This window comes from Melanostigma gelatinosum, assembly GCF_949748355.1.
Source record: "Melanostigma gelatinosum genome assembly, chromosome: 22".
NCBI classification, from domain to species: Eukaryota; Metazoa; Chordata; class Actinopteri; order Perciformes; family Zoarcidae; genus Melanostigma; species Melanostigma gelatinosum.
Window position 1 is genome coordinate 3,338,968 of NC_136655.1, and position 19,979 is coordinate 3,358,946.

A 19,979-nucleotide genomic window follows, 5' to 3' on the forward strand; every position below is an offset into this window, starting at 1 on the left:
ACATGCTATACTATGACTTTTTTTGACATGCTATACTATGACTTTTTATGACATGCTATACTATGATTTTTTTGACATGCTATACTATGACTTTTTTTGACATGCTATACTATGACTTTTTATGACATGCTATACTATGACTTTTTTTGACATGCTATACTATGACTTTTTTCGACATGCTATACTTTGACTTTTTATGACATGCTATCGTATAACTTTTTTCGACATGCTATACTAAGACTTTTTTATAACTTTTTTTCGACATGCTATACTATGACTTTTTTATGACATGCTATACTATGACTTTTTATGACATGCTATACGATGACTTTTTTCTAACTTATTTCGACATGCTATACTATGACTTTTTATGACATGCTATACTATGACAGTTTTGGACATGCTATACTATGACTTTTTTCTAACTTTTTATGACATGCTATACGATGACTTTTTTTGACATGCTATACTATGACTTTTTTATAACTTTTCATGACATGCTATACGATGACTTTTGTTTGACATGCTATACTTTGACTTTCTATGACATGTTTTATAACTTTTTATGACATGCTATACTATGACTTTTTTCTAACTTATTTCGACATGCTATACTATGACTTTTTTCTAACTTATTTCGACATGCTATACTATGACTTTTTTCTAACTTATTTCGACATGCTATACTATGACTTTTATGACATGCTATACTATGACATTTTTGGACATGCTATACTATGACTTTTTTCTAACTTTTTATGACATGCTATACTATGACATTTTTGGACATGCTATACTATGACTTTTTTCTAACTTTTTATGACATGCTATACGATGACTTTTTTTGACATGCTATACTATGACTTTTATAACTTTTCATGACATGCTATACTATGACTTTTGTTTGACATGCTATACTTTGACTTTCTATGACATGTTTTATAACTTTTTATGACATGCTATACTATGACTTTTTTTGACATGCTATACTGTGACTTTTTTTGACATGCTATACGATGACTTTTTTCTAACTTATTTCGACATGCTATACTATGACTTTTTATGACATGCTATACTATGACATTTTTGGACATGCTATACTATGACTTTTTATGACATGCTATACTATGACATTTTTCTAACTTTTTATGACATGCTATACGATGACTTTTTTTGACATGCTATACTATGACTTTTTTCTAACTTTTTATGACATGCTATACGATGACTTTTTTTGACATGCTATACTATGACTTTTTATGACATGCTATACTATGACTTTTTTCTAACTTTTCATAACATGCTATACGATGACTTTTGTTTGACATGCTATACTTTGACTTTCTATGACATGTTTTATAACTTTTTATGACATGCTATACTATGACTTTTTTCTAACTTATTTCGACATGCTATACTATGACTTTTATGACATGCTATACTATGACATTTTTGGACATGCTATACTATGACTTTTTTCTAACTTTTTATGACATGCTATACTATGACATTTTTGGACATGCTATACTATGACTTTTTTCTAACTTTTTATGACATGCTATACGATGACTTTTGTTTGACATGCTATACTTTGACTTTCTATGACATGTTTTATAACTTTTTATGACATGCTATACTATGACTTTTTTTGACATGCTATACTATGACTTTTTTTGACATGCTATACGATGACTTTTTATGACATGCTATAGTATAACTTTTTTATAACTTTTTATGACATGCTATACTATGACTTTTTATGACATGCTATACAATGACTTTTTTCGACATGCTATACTTTGACTTTTTATGACATGCTATCGTATAACTTTTTTCGACATGCTATGCTATAACTTTTTTTTGACATGCTATACTATGACTTTTTCGACATGCTATTCTATGACTTTTTTCGACATGCTATACTATGACTTTTTTCGACATGCTATACTATGACTTTTTTCGACATGCTATACTATGACTTTTTCATGACTTTTTTCGACATTCTATGCTATGACTTTTTCATGACTTTTTTCGACATGCTATACTATGACTTTTTCATGACTTTTTTCGACATGCTATACTATGACTTTTTCATGACCTTTTTTGACATGCTATACTATGACTTTTTTCGACATGCTATACTATGACTTTTTTCGACATGCTATACTATGACTTTTTCATGACTTTTTTCGACATGCTATACTATGACTTTTTCATGACTTTTTTCGACATGCTATACTATGACTTTTTCATGACCTTTTTTGACATTCTATACTGTGACTTTTTTCGACATGCTATTCTATGACTTTTTTCGACATGCTATACTATGACTTTTTTCGACATGCTATACTATGACTTTTTTCGACATGCTATTATATGACTTTTTTCGACATGCTATTATATGACTTTTTTCGACATGCTATACTATGACTTTTTTCGACATGCTATACTATGACTTTTTCATGACTTTTTTCGACATGCTATTCTATGACTTTTTCGACATGCTATACTATGACTTTTTTCGACATGCTATACTATGACTTTTTCATGACTTTTTTCGACATGCTATACTATGACTTTTTCATGACCTTTTTCGACATTCTATACTGTGACTTTTTTCGACATTGTATACTGTGACTTTTTCATGACTTTTTCCGACATGTTATACTATGATTTTTTCCGACATGTTATACTATGACTTTTTCATGACTTTTTTCGACATGCTATTAAATGACTTTTTTCGACATGCTATACTGACTTTTTTCGACATGCTATACTATGACTTTTTCATGACTTTTTTCGACATGCTATACTATGACTTTTTCATGACTTTTTTCGACATGCTATACTATGACATTTTTCATGACTTTTTTCGACATGTTATACTATGACTTTTTTCGACATGCTATACTATGACTTTTTCATGACTTTTTTCGACATGCTATACTATGACTTTTTCATGACTTTTTTCGACATGTTATACTATGACTTTTTTCGACATGTTATACTATGACTTTTTCATGACCTTTTTCGACATGCTATACTGTGACATTTTTCGACATGCTATACTATGACTTTTTCATGACTTTTTTCGACATGCTATACTATGACTTTTTCGACATTCTATACTGTGACTTTTTTCGACATTCTATGCTATGACTTTTTTCAACATGCTATTCTATGACTTTTTTCGACACGCTATACCATGACATTTTTCGACACGCTACACTATGACTTTTTCATGACTTTTTTCGACATATACTTTGCTGTATTCTTTGTGTTTTTATTAAATATTTGTGAGTGTAACAGATCCTCTCCTGTTTGTTTTCTTGCAGATGGGAGCATCTGATCTACCAGCTGGGAGGACATCAGGAGCTGATTCGCTACGTCGTCATCAAAGGAAACGTCGTCGTTGATAATAACAAAACTATGGGCCTGTAACCAGAGGAGTTAGTGAAGGTGTTATCAATAATTCTGATAGACAGCTTCAAGATTTTAAGGCAATACTTTAATATTTGTGGACACCGGTAGACTAGGTGTCCACTTCCTAGAGTCTCCACTGGTTTCCTGGTTTGAGATCCACTGGGATCATTTTAGGAGGACATACCATAATTCCCAAAAAACAGTTCCTTTAAATTCTGTTGTCTGTTAAAGAATGTGACTGAAGACAATTAATCAATTCCTGTCTTAACAGTGTGAACAACTCTTCTAGAAACCAATGTTTTAGATAAATGTCCTGTTAACTTTTGATTAAAACCTGCCTCTATTCATCTGTTTCTGTAATTTACAGCAAATCATGGCTTAAATAAGTTAGTTTATCAGTGACTACAGCAAAGGGAGGAATTTCATTATCGCCTCAGAAACGGGTAAAATATTTGGTAGCTCAATTGATTGACATGATCATGTGTGAAATGACCTGACGCTCACCCGCCTTCTATCTGTATAATCAAAGAGCAAAGATTGTAGGACCTAAAGAAAACAAAGGTAATGATGGTCAATGAGTTTAAACGCCTGAAAAAAAAGCATCACATTTGTGAAGAGTGCTTTTATTGAACATGTTAGTACACAATGTTGTTTTCTAAATGGATCCATACATTATACATTAGTACACAGACATGACTTAACAACCCCAAAAATATGTTCCGCTTGTCAAGCACAAATCACAAATATTTTGCATTACATTGATGTTTTTCAAAAGCTGACCAATAAAAACTAGTTCAATAGATGAAAAAGTGAGATAAAAGGCTGTAGTGGCACACATGATATCTGGCTTATTTCATTTACAATAAACTAAGTGATGTATTTCATGTAACCAGTTTGAAATGATAAATGACTGAGTTAACCCCGTCAGGCTTCGTACTTCTTCCCCGCTCGGTGGATCTGTTGGTACAGCGTCATTGAGAAAGCCATCCCAAGGAGCTGGAAAAAGGAAACAAATCATGTTAAAAACAGCTGTTTGGAGAAGAGCAACAGAAGAAAGGCCTGTTGCAATCATTACATCAGCTGGATCAACCTGCACTTGACGGGCAGACAGCAGGACTCCGGTGAGAGGAGGTTGACTCGGCGTTTTACATCATGATGCTCAAACATAGTCAAAGTTGATAGACAATGTTTTCCTCATGTTGATTGTTTTTACTGTGAATTTGTCGGCCATATCATCTGCCCAGAAAATTGTTTTTGTTGCCACTGTTTACATTGTGTATGATGAAAATTGAGAAAACTGCACTACAGGAATGTACGACTGTTTCTGTTTTGTTTGTAATGTTTGTTGTGTTGAAAATGGGTTAAATCTCAATTTCATTGGGCATCCCTGTGTTGCATAATGACAATAAATGATCCGTGAAGAACCTTTTTCGACATGCTATACTTTGACTTTCTATGACATTTTTATGACATGCTATGCTATGACTTTTTTGACATGCTATACTTAGACTTTTTATGACACGCTATACTATGACTTTTTTATAACTTTTTATGACATGCTATACTATGACTTTTTTCTAACTTATTTCGACATGCTATACTATGACTTTTTTATAACTTTTCATGACATGCTATACTATGACATTTTTGGACATGCTATACTATGACTTTTATGACACGCTATACTATGACTTTTTTATAACTTTTTATGACATGCTATACTATGACTTTTTTCTAACTTTTTTTGACATGCTATACTATGACTTTTTTATAACTTTTCATGACATGCTATACTATGACTTTTGTTTGACATGCTATACTTTGACTTTCTATGACATGTTTTATAACTTTTTATGACACGCTATACTATGACTTTTTATGACATGCTATACTATGACTTTTTTTGACATGCTATACGATGACTTTTTTTGACATGCTATACGATGACTTTTTATGACATGCTATACTATGACTTTTTCGACATGCTATACTTTGACTTTTTATGACATGCTATCGTATAACTTTTTTCGACATGCTATGCTATAACGTTTTTCGACATGCTATAGTAAGACTTTTTTATAACTTTTTTTCGACATGCTATACTATGACTTTTTATGACATGCTATACTATGACTTTTTTCTAACTTATTTCGACATGCTATACTATGACTTTTTTTGACATGCTATAGTATAACTTTTTTATAACTTTTTATGACATGCTATACTATGACTTTTTATGACATGCTATAGTATAACTTTTTTATAACTTTTTATGACATGCTATACTATGACTTTTTATGACATGCTATACGATGACTTTTTCGACATGCTATACTTTGACTTTTTATGACATGCTATCGTATAACTTTTTTCGACATGCTATGCTATAACGTTTTTCGACATGCTATAGTAAGACTTTTTTATAACTTTTTTTCGACATGCTATACTATGACTTTTTATGACATGCTATACTATGACTTTTTTCTAACTTATTTCGACATGCTATACTATGACTTTTTTTGACATGCTATACTATGACTGTTTTTGACATGCTATACAGTGACTTTTTTATAACTTTTTATGACATGCTATACTATGACTTTTTTTGACATGCTATACTATGACTGTTTTTGACATGCTATACTATGACTGTTTTTGACATGCTATACTATGACTGTTTTTGACATGCTATACTATGACTGTTTTTGACAAGCTATACTATGACTGTTTTTGACATGCTATACTATGACTGTTTTTGACATGCTATACTATGACTGTTTTTGACATGCTATACTATGACTGTTTTTGACATGCTATACTATGACTGTTTTTGACAAGCTATACTATGACTGTTTTTGACAAGCTATACTATGACTTTTTTTGACATGCTATACTATGACTGTTTTTGACATGCTATACTATGACTTTTTCATGACTTTTTTCGACATGTTATACTATGACTTTTTCATGACTTTTTTCGACATTCTATTCTATGACGTTTTTCGACATGCTATACTATGACTTTTTATGACATGCTATAGTATAACTTTTTTATAACTTTTTATGACATGCTATACTATGACTTTTTATGACATGCTATACGATGACTTTTTTCGACATGCTATACTTTGACTTTTTATGACATGCTATACGATGACTTTTTTCGACATGCTATACTTTGACTTTTTTCGACATGCTATGCTATAACGTTTTTCGACATGCTATAGTAAGACTTTTTTATAACTTTTTTTCGACATGCTATACTATGACTTTTTTCTAACTTATTTCGACATGCTATACTATGACTTTTTTTGACATGGTATACTATGACTGTTTTTGACATGCTATACTATGACTGTTTTTGACATGCTATACTATGACTGTTTTTGACATGCTATACTATGACTGTTTTTGACATGCTATACTATGACTGTTTTTGACATGCTATACTATGACTGTTTTTGACAAGCTATACTATGACTGTTTTTGACATGCTATACTATGACTGTTTTTGACATGCTATACTATGACTGTTTTTGACAAGCTATACTATGACTGTTTTTGACATGCTATACTATGACTGTTTTTGACATGCTATACTATGACTGTTTTTGACATGCTATACTATGACTGTTTTTGACATGCTATACTATGACTGTTTTTGACATGCTATACTATGACTGTTTTTGACATGCTATACTATGACTGTTTTTGACATGCTATACTATGACTGTTTTTGACAAGCTATACTATGACTGTTTTTGACAAGCTATACTATGACTTTTTTTGACATGCTATACTATGACTGTTTTTGACATTCTATACTGTGACTTTTTTCGACATGCTATTCTATGACTTTTTTCGACATGCTATACTATGACTTTTTTCGACATGCTATACTATGACATTTTTCATGACTTTTTTCGACATGTTATACTATGACATTTTTCATGACTTTTTTCGACATGTTATACTATGACATTTTTCATGACTTTTTTCGACATGCTATACTATGACTTTTTTCGACATGCTATACTATGGCTTTTTTCGACATGCTATACTATGACATTTTTCGACATGCTATTCTATGACTTTTTTCGACATGCTATTCTATGACTTTTTTCGACACGCTATACTATGACTTTTTAGCCATGCTATACTATGACTTTTTCATGACATGCTATAGTATAACTTTTTTATAACTTTTTATGACATGCTATACTATGACTTTTTATGACATGCTATACGATGACTTTTTTCGACATGCTATACTTTGACTTTTTTCGACATGCTATGCTATAACGTTTTTCGACATGCTATAGTAAGACTTTTTTATAACTTTTTTTCGACATGCTATACTATGACTTTTTTTGACATGCTATACTATGACTTTTTTATAACTTTTTATGACATGCTATACTATGACTTTTTTTGACATGGTATACTATGACTGTTTTTGACATGCTATACTATGACTGTTTTTGACATGCTATACTATGACTGTTTTTGACATGCTATACTATGACTGTTTTTGACATGCTATACTATGACTGTTTTTGACATGCTATACTATGACTGTTTTTGACAAGCTATACTATGACTGTTTTTGACATGCTATACTATGACTGTTTTTGACATGCTATACTATGACTGTTTTTGACATGCTATACTATGACTGTTTTTGACATGCTATACTATGACTGTTTTTGACATGCTATACTATGACTGTTTTTGACATGCTATACTATGACTGTTTTTGACATGCTATACTATGACTGTTTTTGACAAGCTATACTATGACTGTTTTTGACAAGCTATACTATGACTTTTTTTGACATGCTATACTATGACTGTTTTTGACATGCTATACTATGACTGTTTTTGACATTCTATACTGTGACTTTTTTCGACATGCTATTCTATGACTTTTTTCGACATGCTATACTATGACTTTTTTCGACATGCTATACTATGACATTTTTCATGACTTTTTTCGACATGTTATACTATGACATTTTTCATGACTTTTTTCGACATGTTATACTATGACATTTTTCATGACTTTTTTCGACATGCTATACTATGACTTTTTTCGACATGCTATACTATGGCTTTTTTCGACATGCTATACTATGACATTTTTCGACATGCTATTCTATGACTTTTTTCGACACGCTATACTATGACTTTTTAGACATGCTATACTATGACTTTTTCATGACTTTTTTCGACATGCTATTCTATGACTTTTTTCGACATGCTATACTATGACTTTTTTCGACATGCTATTCTATGACTTTTTTCGACATGCTATACTATGACTTTTTTCGACATGCTATACTATGACTTTTTTCGACATGCATGTCGAAAAAAGTCATAGTATAGCATGACTATGACTTTTTTCGACATGCATTACTATGACTTTTTCATGACTTTTTTCGACATTCTATACTGTGACTTTTTTCGACATGCTATTCTATGACTTTTTTCGACATGCTATACTATGACTTTTTCATGACTTTTTTCGACATGCTATACTATGACTTTTTTATAACTTTTTTTCGACATGCTATACTATGACTTTTTATGACATGCTATACTATGACTTTTTTATAACTTTTTATGACATGCTAGACGATGACTTTTTTCTAACTTATTTCGACATGCTATACTATGACTTTTTATGACATGCTATACGATGACTTTTTATGACATGCTATACTATGACTTTTTTCGACATGCTATACTATGACTTTTTCATGACTTTTTTCGACATGTTATACTATGACATTTTTCATGACTTTTTTCGACATGTTATACTATGACATTTTTCATGACTTTTTTCGACATGCTATACTATGACTTTTTTCGACATGCTATACTATGGCTTTTTTCGACATGCTATACTATGACATTTTTCGACATGCTATTCTATGACTTTTTTCGACATGCTATTCTATGACTTTTTTCGACACGCTATACTATGACTTTTTAGACATGCTATACTATGACTTTTTCATGACTTTTTTCGACATGCTATTCTATGACTTTTTTCGACATGCTATACTATGACTTTTTTCGACATGCTATTCTATGACATTTTTCGACATGCTATACTATGACTTTTTTCGACATGCATGTCGAAAAAAGTCATAGTATAGCATGACTATGACTTTTTTCGACATGCATTACTATGACTTTTTCATGACTTTTTTCGACATTCTATACTGTGACTTTTTTCGACATGCTATTCTATGACTTTTTTCGACATGCTATACTATGACTTTTTCATGACTTTTTTCGACATGCTATACTATGACTTTTTTATAACTTTTTTTCGACATGCTATACTATGACTTTTTATGACATGCTATACTATGACTTTTTTATAACTTTTTATGACATGCTAGACGATGACTTTTTTATAACTTATTTCGACATGCTATACTATGACTTTTTATGACATGCTATACGATGACTTTTTATGACATGCTATACGATGACTTTTTATGACATGCTATACTATGACATTTTTCGACATGCTATTCTATGACTTTTTTCGACATGCTATTCTATGACTTTTTTCGACACGCTATACTATGACTTTTTTAGACATGCTATACTATGACTTTTCATGACTTTTTTCGACATGCTATTCTATGACTTTTTTCGACATGCTATATATACTATGACTTTTTTCGTCATGCTATTCTATGGATTTTTTCGACATGCTATACTATGACATTTTTCGACATGCTATTCTATGACTTTTTTCGACATGCTATACTATGACTTTTTTCGACATGCTATTCTATGACTTTTTTCGACATGCTATACTATGACTTTTTTCGACATGCTATTCTATGACTTTTTTCGACATGCTATACTATGACTTTTTTCGACATGCTATACTATGACTTTTTCATGACTTTTTTCGACATTCTATACTGTGACTTTTTTCGACATGCTATTCTATGACTTTTTTCGACATGCTATACTATGACTTTTTCATGACCTTTTTCGACATTCTATACTGTGACTTTTTTCGACATGCTATTCTATGACTTTTTTCGACATGCTATACTATGACTTTTTTCGACATGCTATACTATGACTTTTTTCGACATGCTATACTATGGCTTTTTTCGACATGCTATACTATGACATTTTTCGACATGCTATTCTATGACTTTTTTCGACATGCTATTCTATGACTTTTTTCGACACGCTATACTATGACTTTTTAGACATGCTATACTATGACTTTTTCATGACTTTTTTCGACATGCTATTCTATGACTTTTTTCGACATGCTATACTATGACTTTTTTCGACATGCTATTCTATGACTTTTTTCGACATGCTATACTATGACTTTTTTCGACATGCTATACTATGACTTTTTTCGACATGCATGTCGAAAAAAGTCATAGTATAGCATGACTATGACTTTTTTCGACATGCATTACTATGACTTTTTCATGACTTTTTTCGACATTCTATACTGTGACTTTTTTCGACATGCTATTCTATGACTTTTTTCGACATGCTATACTATGACTTTTTTATAACTTTTTTTCGACATGCTATACTATGACTTTTTATGACATGCTAGACGATGACTTTTTTCTAACTTATTTCGACATGCTATACTATGACTTTTTATGACATGCTATACGATGACTTTTTATGACATGCTATACTATGACTTTTTTCGACATGCTATACTATGACATTTTTCATGACTTTTTTCGACATGTTATACTATGACATTTTTCATGACTTTTTTCGACATGTTATACTATGACATTTTTCATGACTTTTTTCGACATGCTATACTATGACTTTTTTCGACATGCTATACTATGGCTTTTTTCGACATGCTATACTATGACATTTTTCGACATGCTATTCTATGACTTTTTTCGACATGCTATTCTATGACTTTTTTCGACACGCTATACTATGACTTTTTAGACATGCTATACTATGACTTTTTCATGACTTTTTTCGACATGCTATACTATGACTTTTTAGACATGCTATACTATGACTTTTTCATGACTTTTTTCGACATGCATGTCGAAAAAAGTCATAGTATAGCATGACTATGACTTTTTTCGACATGCATTACTATGACTTTTTCATGACTTTTTTCGACATTCTATACTGTGACTTTTTTCGACATGCTATTCTATGACTTTTTTCGACATGCTATACTATGACTTTTTCATGACTTTTTTCGACATGCTATACTATGACTTTTTTATAACTTTTTTTCGACATGCTATACTATGACTTTTTATGACATGCTATACTATGACTTTTTTATAACTTTTTATGACATGCTAGACGATGACTTTTTTCTAACTTATTTCGACATGCTATACTATGACTTTTTATGACATGCTATACGATGACTTTTTATGACATGCTATACGATGACTTTTTATGACATGCTATACTATGACATTTTTCGACATGCTATTCTATGACTTTTTTCGACATGCTATTCTATGACTTTTTTCGACACGCTATACTATGACTTTTTTAGACATGCTATACTATGACTTTTCATGACTTTTTTCGACATGCTATTCTATGACTTTTTTCGACATGCTATATATACTATGACTTTTTTCGTCATGCTATTCTATGGCTTTTTTCGACATGCTATACTATGACATTTTTCGACATGCTATTCTATGACTTTTTTCGACATGCTATACTATGACTTTTTTCGACATGCTATTCTATGACTTTTTTCGACATGCTATACTATGACTTTTTTCGACATGCTATTCTATGACTTTTTTCGACATGCTATACTATGACTTTTTTCGACATGCTATACTATGACTTTTTCATGACTTTTTTCGACATTCTATACTGTGACTTTTTTCGACATGCTATTCTATGACTTTTTTCGACATGCTATACTATGACTTTTTCATGACTTTTTTCGACATGCTATACTATGACTTTTTCATGACCTTTTTCGACATTCTATACTGTGACTTTTTTCGACATGCTATTCTATGACTTTTTCGACATGCTATACTATGACTTTTTTCGACATGCTATACTATGACTTTTTCATGACTTTTTTCGACATTCTATTCTATGACGTTTTTCGACTTGCTATACTATGACTTTTTCATGACCTTTTTCGACATGCTATACTATGACTTTTTCATGACTTTTTTCGACATGCTATACTATGACTTTTTCATGACCTTTTTCGACATTCTATACTGTGACTTTTTTCGACATGCTATTCTATGACTTTTTTCGACATGCTATACTATGACTTTTTTCGACATGCTATACTATGACTTTTTCATGACTTTTTTCGACATTCTATTCTATGACGTTTTTCGACTTGCTATACTATGACTTTTTCATGACCTTTTTCGACATGCTATACTATGACTTTTTCGACATGTTATACTATGACATTTTTCATGACTTTTTTCGACATGTTATACTATGACATTTTTCATGACTTTTTTCGACATGCTATACTATGACTTTTTTCGACATGCTATTCTATGACTTTTTTCGACATGCTATTCTATGACTTTTTTCGACACGCTATACTATGACTTTTTTAGACATGCTATACTATGACTTTTTCATGACTTTTTTCGACATGCTATTCTATGACTTTTTTCGACATGCTATACTATGACTTTTTTCGTCATGCTATTCTATGGCTTTTTTCGACATGCTATTCTATGACTTTTTTCGACATGCTATTCTATGACTTTTTTCGACATGCTATACTATGACTTTTTTCGACATGCTATTCTATGACTTTTTTCGACATGCTATTCTATGACTTTTTTCGACATGCTATTCTATGACTTTTTTCGACATGCTATTCTATGACTTTTTTCGACATGCTATTCTATGACTTTTTTCGACATGCTATTCTATGACTTTTTTCGACATGCTATACTATGACTTTTTTCTACATGCTATACTATGACTTTTTCATGACTTTTTCGACATGCTATTCTATGACTTTTTTCGACATGCTATACTATGACTTTTTCGACATGCTATACTATGACTTTTTCATGACTTTTTCGACATGCTATTCTATGACGTTTTTCGACAAGCTATACTATGACTTTTTCGACATGCTATACTATGACTTTTTTCATGACTTTTTTCGACATGTTATACTATGACATTTTTCGACATGCTATACTATGACATTTTTCATGACTTTTTTCGACATGTTATACTATGACATTTTTCATGACTTTTTTCGACATGCTATACTATGACTTTTTTCGACATGCTATACTATGGCTTTTTTCGACATGCTATACTATGACATTTTTCGACATGCTATTCTATGACTTTTTTCGACATGCTATTCTATGACTTTTTTCGACACGCTATACTATGACTTTTTTAGACATGCTATACTATGACTTTTTCATGACTTTTTTCGACATGCTATTCTATGACTTTTTTCGACATGCTATACTATGACTTTTTTCGTCATGCTATTCTATGGCTTTTTTCGACATGCTATACTATGACATTTTTCGACATGCTATTCTATGACTTTTTTCGACATGCTATACTATGACTTTTTTCGACATGCTATTCTATGACTTTTTTCGACATGCTATTCTATGACTTTTTTCGACATGCTATTCTATGACTTTTTTCGACATGCTATTCTATGACTTTTTTCGACATGCTATTCTATGACTTTTTTCGACATGCTATTCTATGACTTTTTTCGACATGCTATACTATGACTTTTTTCTACATGCTATACTATGACTTTTTCATGACTTTTTCGACATGCTATTCTATGACTTTTTTCGACATGCTATACTATGACTTTTTCGACATGCTATACTATGACTTTTTCATGACTTTTTCGACATGCTATTCTATGACTTTTTTCGACATGCTATACTATGACTTTTTCGACATGCTATACTATGACTTTTTTCATGACTTTTTTCGACATGTTATACTATGACATTTTTCGACATGCTATACTATGACATTTTTCATGACATTTTTCGACATGTTATACTATGACATTTTTCGACATGCTACACTATGACTTTTTTCGACATGCTATACTATGACTTTTTCATGACTTTTTTCGACATGCTATACTATGACATTTTTCATGACTTTTTTCGACATGTTATACTATGACTTTTTCATGACCTTTTTCGACATTCTATACTGTGACTTTTTTTCGACATGCTATACTATGACTTTTTTCGACATGCTATACTATGACTTTTTTCGACATGCTATACTATGACTTTTTCATGACTTTTTTCGACATGCTATTCTATGACTTTTTTCAACACGCTATACTATGACTTTTTTAGACATGCTATACTATGACTTTTTTCGACATGTTATACTATGACATTTTTCATGACTTTTTTCGACATGTTATACTATGACTTTTTCATGACCTTTTTCGACATTCTGTACTGTGACTTTTTTCGACATGCTATACTATGACTTTTTTCATGACTTTTTTCGACATGTTATACTATGACATTTTTCATGACTTTTTTCGACATGTTATACTATGACTTTTTCATGACCTTTTTCGACATTCTGTACTGTGACTTTTTTCGACATGCTATTCTATGACTTTTTTCGACACGCTATACTATGACTTTTTTCGACATGCTATTCTATGACTTTTTTCGACACGCTATACTATGACTTTTTTCGACATGCTATTCTATGACTTTTTTCGACATGCTATACTATGACTTTTTTCGACATGCTATTCTATGACTTTTTTCGACATGCTATACTATGACTTTTTATGACATGCTATACTTAGACGTTTTATGACATGCTATAGTATAACCTTTTTTGACATGCTATGCTATGAGTTTTTTAGACATGCTATACTAAGACCTTTTAAAAAAAAATTTCGACATGCTATACTATGACTTTTTTGATATGCTATACTATGACTTTTTTGTACATGCTATACTATGACTTTGTCATATACTATGACAAATTTGAATTTTTTCAGCCATTCAGCACATTGGATTATTTGACGTACTAACTTATTTCATTATTTTAACCTTAAGTTGAACAAAAACATCAGCTAAATATATGTTAATTAACAAATAAATAAACTAGTGCTCTTTGAAAAGTGTTTGGTGTAGAGCTGCTTACCTGTATTACCAATACACACATGGCAATGGTTCCCAGAAGGTGTTTGTTTTCATCCAGCCACTCCTCTACCTTCTCATAGCAACCCTGAAAACACACACCGACAGTAATTACGAAAAACAAGTACTGCACATCAGAAGGTCTTCAGGTTAAGTCCTAGATTCCATGACTCTTGCTTTAGGTGTTTTAATGTAAAGTTATACAGACAATAAACATTTAAATTCTGTTCACAAACTTTTAAAAAGCTTCACTGATGAGTTTTAAGGACTTGTTTGTCAAAAATTCAAATAAAATAAATAATACATTGAAACTGATTTAAAAGTGATGATCCATATCGATGTATATATATATATATATATATATATATATATATATATATATATATATATACACATAGAGAGAGAGATGACTTCACTCTGATGATTCATCATAAATATTTAAAACCCTCAGTTGTTCTCGTCCACTTTCAATGAAAAAGCACGTTCTCTGCATGAGGTTATATTGCCTTTTTCCTCGTCTATATATTCTAAACAGTTGGACTCAGTCAAGCTAGCTGCTTCCCCATGTTTCCAGTTTCTATGCCGAGCGAAGATAATCACCTGTTAGCTGTAGCTTCATGTAAAGTATACAAACATCAGAGTGGCAACAATCAACTTCTGCAAGAAAGTAAATGAGCGTATTTCCCAAGATGCTGAACTAACCCTTTAGAGTCAACAGGACTCCAACTTTAACACCAACTTTGTAACCACAGAGCAGCACACTGACCCGTGTCCAGAAGGTATTGGAGGCGTTGCGTCCACATCCCGGGAAAACCTGCTGGCAGCAGCGGTCAGGAACCACGTTGTCATGCAGGGCTGTGTACCAGTCATTGTGGTCGATCACGCCACAGCATCGCCACTAGTGCACAGGCAGGTGAGAAGGTAGTTGCATAACTACATGAATTTAAAAAGCAGAGATTGAGAGGGATTTTTCTGAACTTGATTGGTAATATACCTCTCCCTGTATGGCGTTCCATGCATTCCTCAGCCCGGCGTTGTTGTCTGTATTGTACAGCACCAGTCCTTCTTTCAGGTCCCGTCTGGCATTTTCGCTCACCTGGGCAAACACAGATGAAGAGGTGGATCATGGGAATATATGGTCAGACTCAACTACAGCAGGAGAGCATCATGAATAGATATGAAAGTTCTTCTACACAGTGTTACCCTGTCGGTGTAGACAAAGAACAGGATGAGGAGGATGAGTTCGGCCAAGAGGATGATCAACAGAACGATGAAAAACTGGAGAAAATGAAGAAAAGTGCCAGATTAAAAGGCTTCAACATGAGAAGAGACATGCAGGATACACTAATGTTGCATTTATATCAATGGAAAACAAATTAAAATAACCGTCCTACTTAAAAATACTCATTTCAGCTGTAATATTCAGACAACATAACTTCTTCTAAGGTGCTCAAACATTTAATATTCAAACATCACGAAAGAATATACTCAGACAACGCCACTAGAGATGCATGATGGGTATTGTAGTATACTCACACTCAGCAGCAGGCACTTGTTCTCCTTGATGGCGCCCAGGCAACCCAGGAATCCCGTCACCATTACGATAGTGCCGAGGGTGATGATGAGGTTGGCGGCGGAGAGCGACGGGAAGGAGGGCGACAGGGTGGCGAAGCTGCCCTGAGACACCGACAACCACACGCCCACACCCAACAATCCACACCCACCCAGCTGAAAAACAAACAGCCAGGAAACTCAGACCTTCCTGTTGATTTGATGACAGTGAAACTATTTCGTTGGTATGCTGATCTTACTACCGATTGATGGTAACAGTTTCTGACACTGTGTGTGTGGAATAATTACCCAGAAGAGCAGGTTGAAGAGGAAGAGCATGTATTTAACACAGCAGATGCAACCGCGAGCCATGATGGAGTCGAACAGGCACTGCAAGGAATTATTTTAAAAACACAAAAATGACAATATTCAATATTAAATTAAAGTCGAACTGAATGATTAAGTCTGTTACACTGGCAGTACATTCAAATATATTGTTATTGTCTGTAGGTCAGTCAAACCTCAGCGTTGTACAGGGATAACGCTTTAACTTAAAGCAAGATTTTAAGACAAATATTAACTGTTTTTATTTCTATTTTCTCTTATGATTCTTGGCTTTTGCCTGTTCTTTCATCAGCTTTTCTCTTTCTACGTAGATTGTTATGCACCAAAATACCAACACAAGTTTGTCCTTTTCCATGTGAAACCTACAATAAATCTGATTCAGATTTTATGACATTATGCTACATGAAACAAAATCCTGAAGTTAAACGAAATACCATTTTAACAACCTTTTTTAAGACTCGATGGCCGCTTTGAGTTCTAACCCGTTACAACGGCGACACGCTTTAACCTACATGTTTACATTGATTGTAAGATAGCACAACTAAACAGTCTGAGTTTGTGATAACACCTTGGACTACTGCATCAATGCAACACAATTCCGATAGATAAGGTGCGAACAAAGCACAAGAGAATGGCATTGAAAATGTCATAAAACAATATTTTATGCGTATAGTACGTCACCAACATGGTCATCAAAAAGACATATGCTATAACAGTCATAGTATAGTAGTTTAGCTTATACGATTTAGACATCACAGTATCAGTAGATTTGTAATACGAGCACTGTGTTTCGTGTTAGTAGCAAAAACTCGAATTTACAGTATAGTTAATTATATAAAATGTCATAAACAATCCAAGTATAATACGTCGTAAAGTCATAGTAAAGCCATTGTACAGTATGTGACAGAAAATGTCATAATATAGTGAAAATGTCGTGAAAAAAATCATTAAAAGTCATAATATAGAATGTTATAAAGAAGTCATGGTAAAGTATGTCGTAGAAAATGTCATAAAAAATGTTATAGTAGACTGTGGCATAATAAGTCATCGGATAGTATGTTATAAAAATATACCTTTCAATACTTTAAGTCCCTGTGGACACCCTGCTTATTTAATCATGTTTTGTTTGGCAACTTATTTCATCTGTTGGAGGCTGTTTGTGTCACCATGATCTCAAACCAGACATCATAGTAGTTCACGAACCTCTTTGTCACACACACACACACACACACACACACACACACACACACACACACACACACACACACACACACACACACACACACACACACACACACACACACACACACACACACACACACAGGAGATAAACTCACCACTTCAACTAGCAGGAGAACGGAGGAGCTCTAGTGGTCTACCTGCAACACACAAGTGTACACAAACATTTACACTTTAATGTATATTGTGTACACGATACACCACAGACAGACACACCTCTTGTGTTTTAAGTATTTCTTGAGTAACACGTTTGGATTGGATGGATATGAGGTAATGCTCCTCGGTCACTCCACCACCAAAATCCTAAACACAGGCCTGGAAACTGACATAATACATCATAATAATTAAAATGCTGAACAAGTTTCAATCCTGTGTTGTTCTTCTTCTTGTTATTTTGGATTAGGACCAACGATGGTCTTATTTTATGATTTCTGTGTCACACCAAACCTCTGGCCCATCCCACATGAGATTATAAGCCATGTCTATTTTAATAAACATTCATCTATACCAGTAATACAAATACAACTTACATTTAACAATAAACCTCTACAGAGAGACACTGATAATGACGTATGATAACAGAATGCATCGAGATGTTGGCCAATAAATAACAATAAAATAAAATAAATTGTTTGTTTACATTTCAAAAAACAACGAATATATATAATCATTTGTATAGATGCAGATATAACATATTTAAATGTCCACAAACAGTTTTTATTGTTAGACATCAGTCTTTCTCCTTGTTCTCGACGTGACGTCACAAGACCGAAAGTTCAGTTTGCGTTTTTTTTTCTCCAGAGGTTTGCGTTAAAAACACGCAAAAATAAGCCCTTTAATCAGCTGGTTTTAACTTATGTTGCAACACAAGACTTTTGTTTGCTTTACACAACTAAAAGTGTTCCGCTGAAGCCCGAGGCCGTGATTGTTTTCATGTCCCATGCGACGAGAGGGGAAAGAAGAAAAATCTAGTTTTCCTACCGTTGCTTTATGAACTCATCTCCACGCGAACGTCTCGAGATTCAGCCGCTGAAAAGGCTTCACATTCCGGCGTAGCTTCACAGCATCGCCCGGTGTTAAAACATTAATCCGACGGTCGTAAACGGCTGTTGAAGTCGGCTTTGAAGTTTGCGTCGATGGCTGGAGGAGAACAGGAGGAGGAGGAGGAGGAGGAGGGTAACGTCTGCGGAGAGGGGAGGAGCACGCGGGGGACGGACCCGGGATCGGAGG

General features: G+C 32.9%; 1 protein-coding gene across 1 annotated transcript; it reads right to left on the reverse strand.

Moving 5' to 3' along the window:
- Nucleotides 1-4,046: 4,046 nt before the first annotated feature.
- LOC306796016 (tetraspanin-9) lies at nt 4,047-19,892 on the reverse strand. The gene is made up of 9 exons (XM_079294780.1): nt 19,731-19,892; nt 18,848-18,889; nt 17,475-17,555; nt 17,151-17,342; nt 16,818-16,892; nt 16,609-16,710; nt 16,381-16,512; nt 15,619-15,702; nt 4,047-4,419 (listed from the first exon to the last, which is right to left on the reverse strand). Exons 3-9 carry the CDS (start codon nt 17,535-17,537, stop codon nt 4,348-4,350), a joined length of 720 nt encoding a protein of 239 aa, XP_079150906.1. The 5' UTR covers nt 17,538-17,555; nt 18,848-18,889; nt 19,731-19,892; the 3' UTR covers nt 4,047-4,347.
- Nucleotides 19,893-19,979: the final 87 nt, after the last annotated feature.

Coding starts and splice junctions, on each gene's coding strand:
- LOC306796016 (XM_079294780.1), bottom strand. CDS start 17,537: ATGGCTCGCGGTTGCATCTGCTGTGTTAAATACATGCTCTTCCTCTTC. Junction 16,711..16,817: donor TCTTTGTCTACACCGACAGG/GTAACACTGTGT, acceptor GTGTTTGCCCAG/GTGAGCGAAAATGCCAGACG. Junction 16,513..16,608: donor GGAACGCCATACAGGGAGAG/GTATATTACCAA, acceptor CCTGTGCACTAG/TGGCGATGCTGTGGCGTGAT.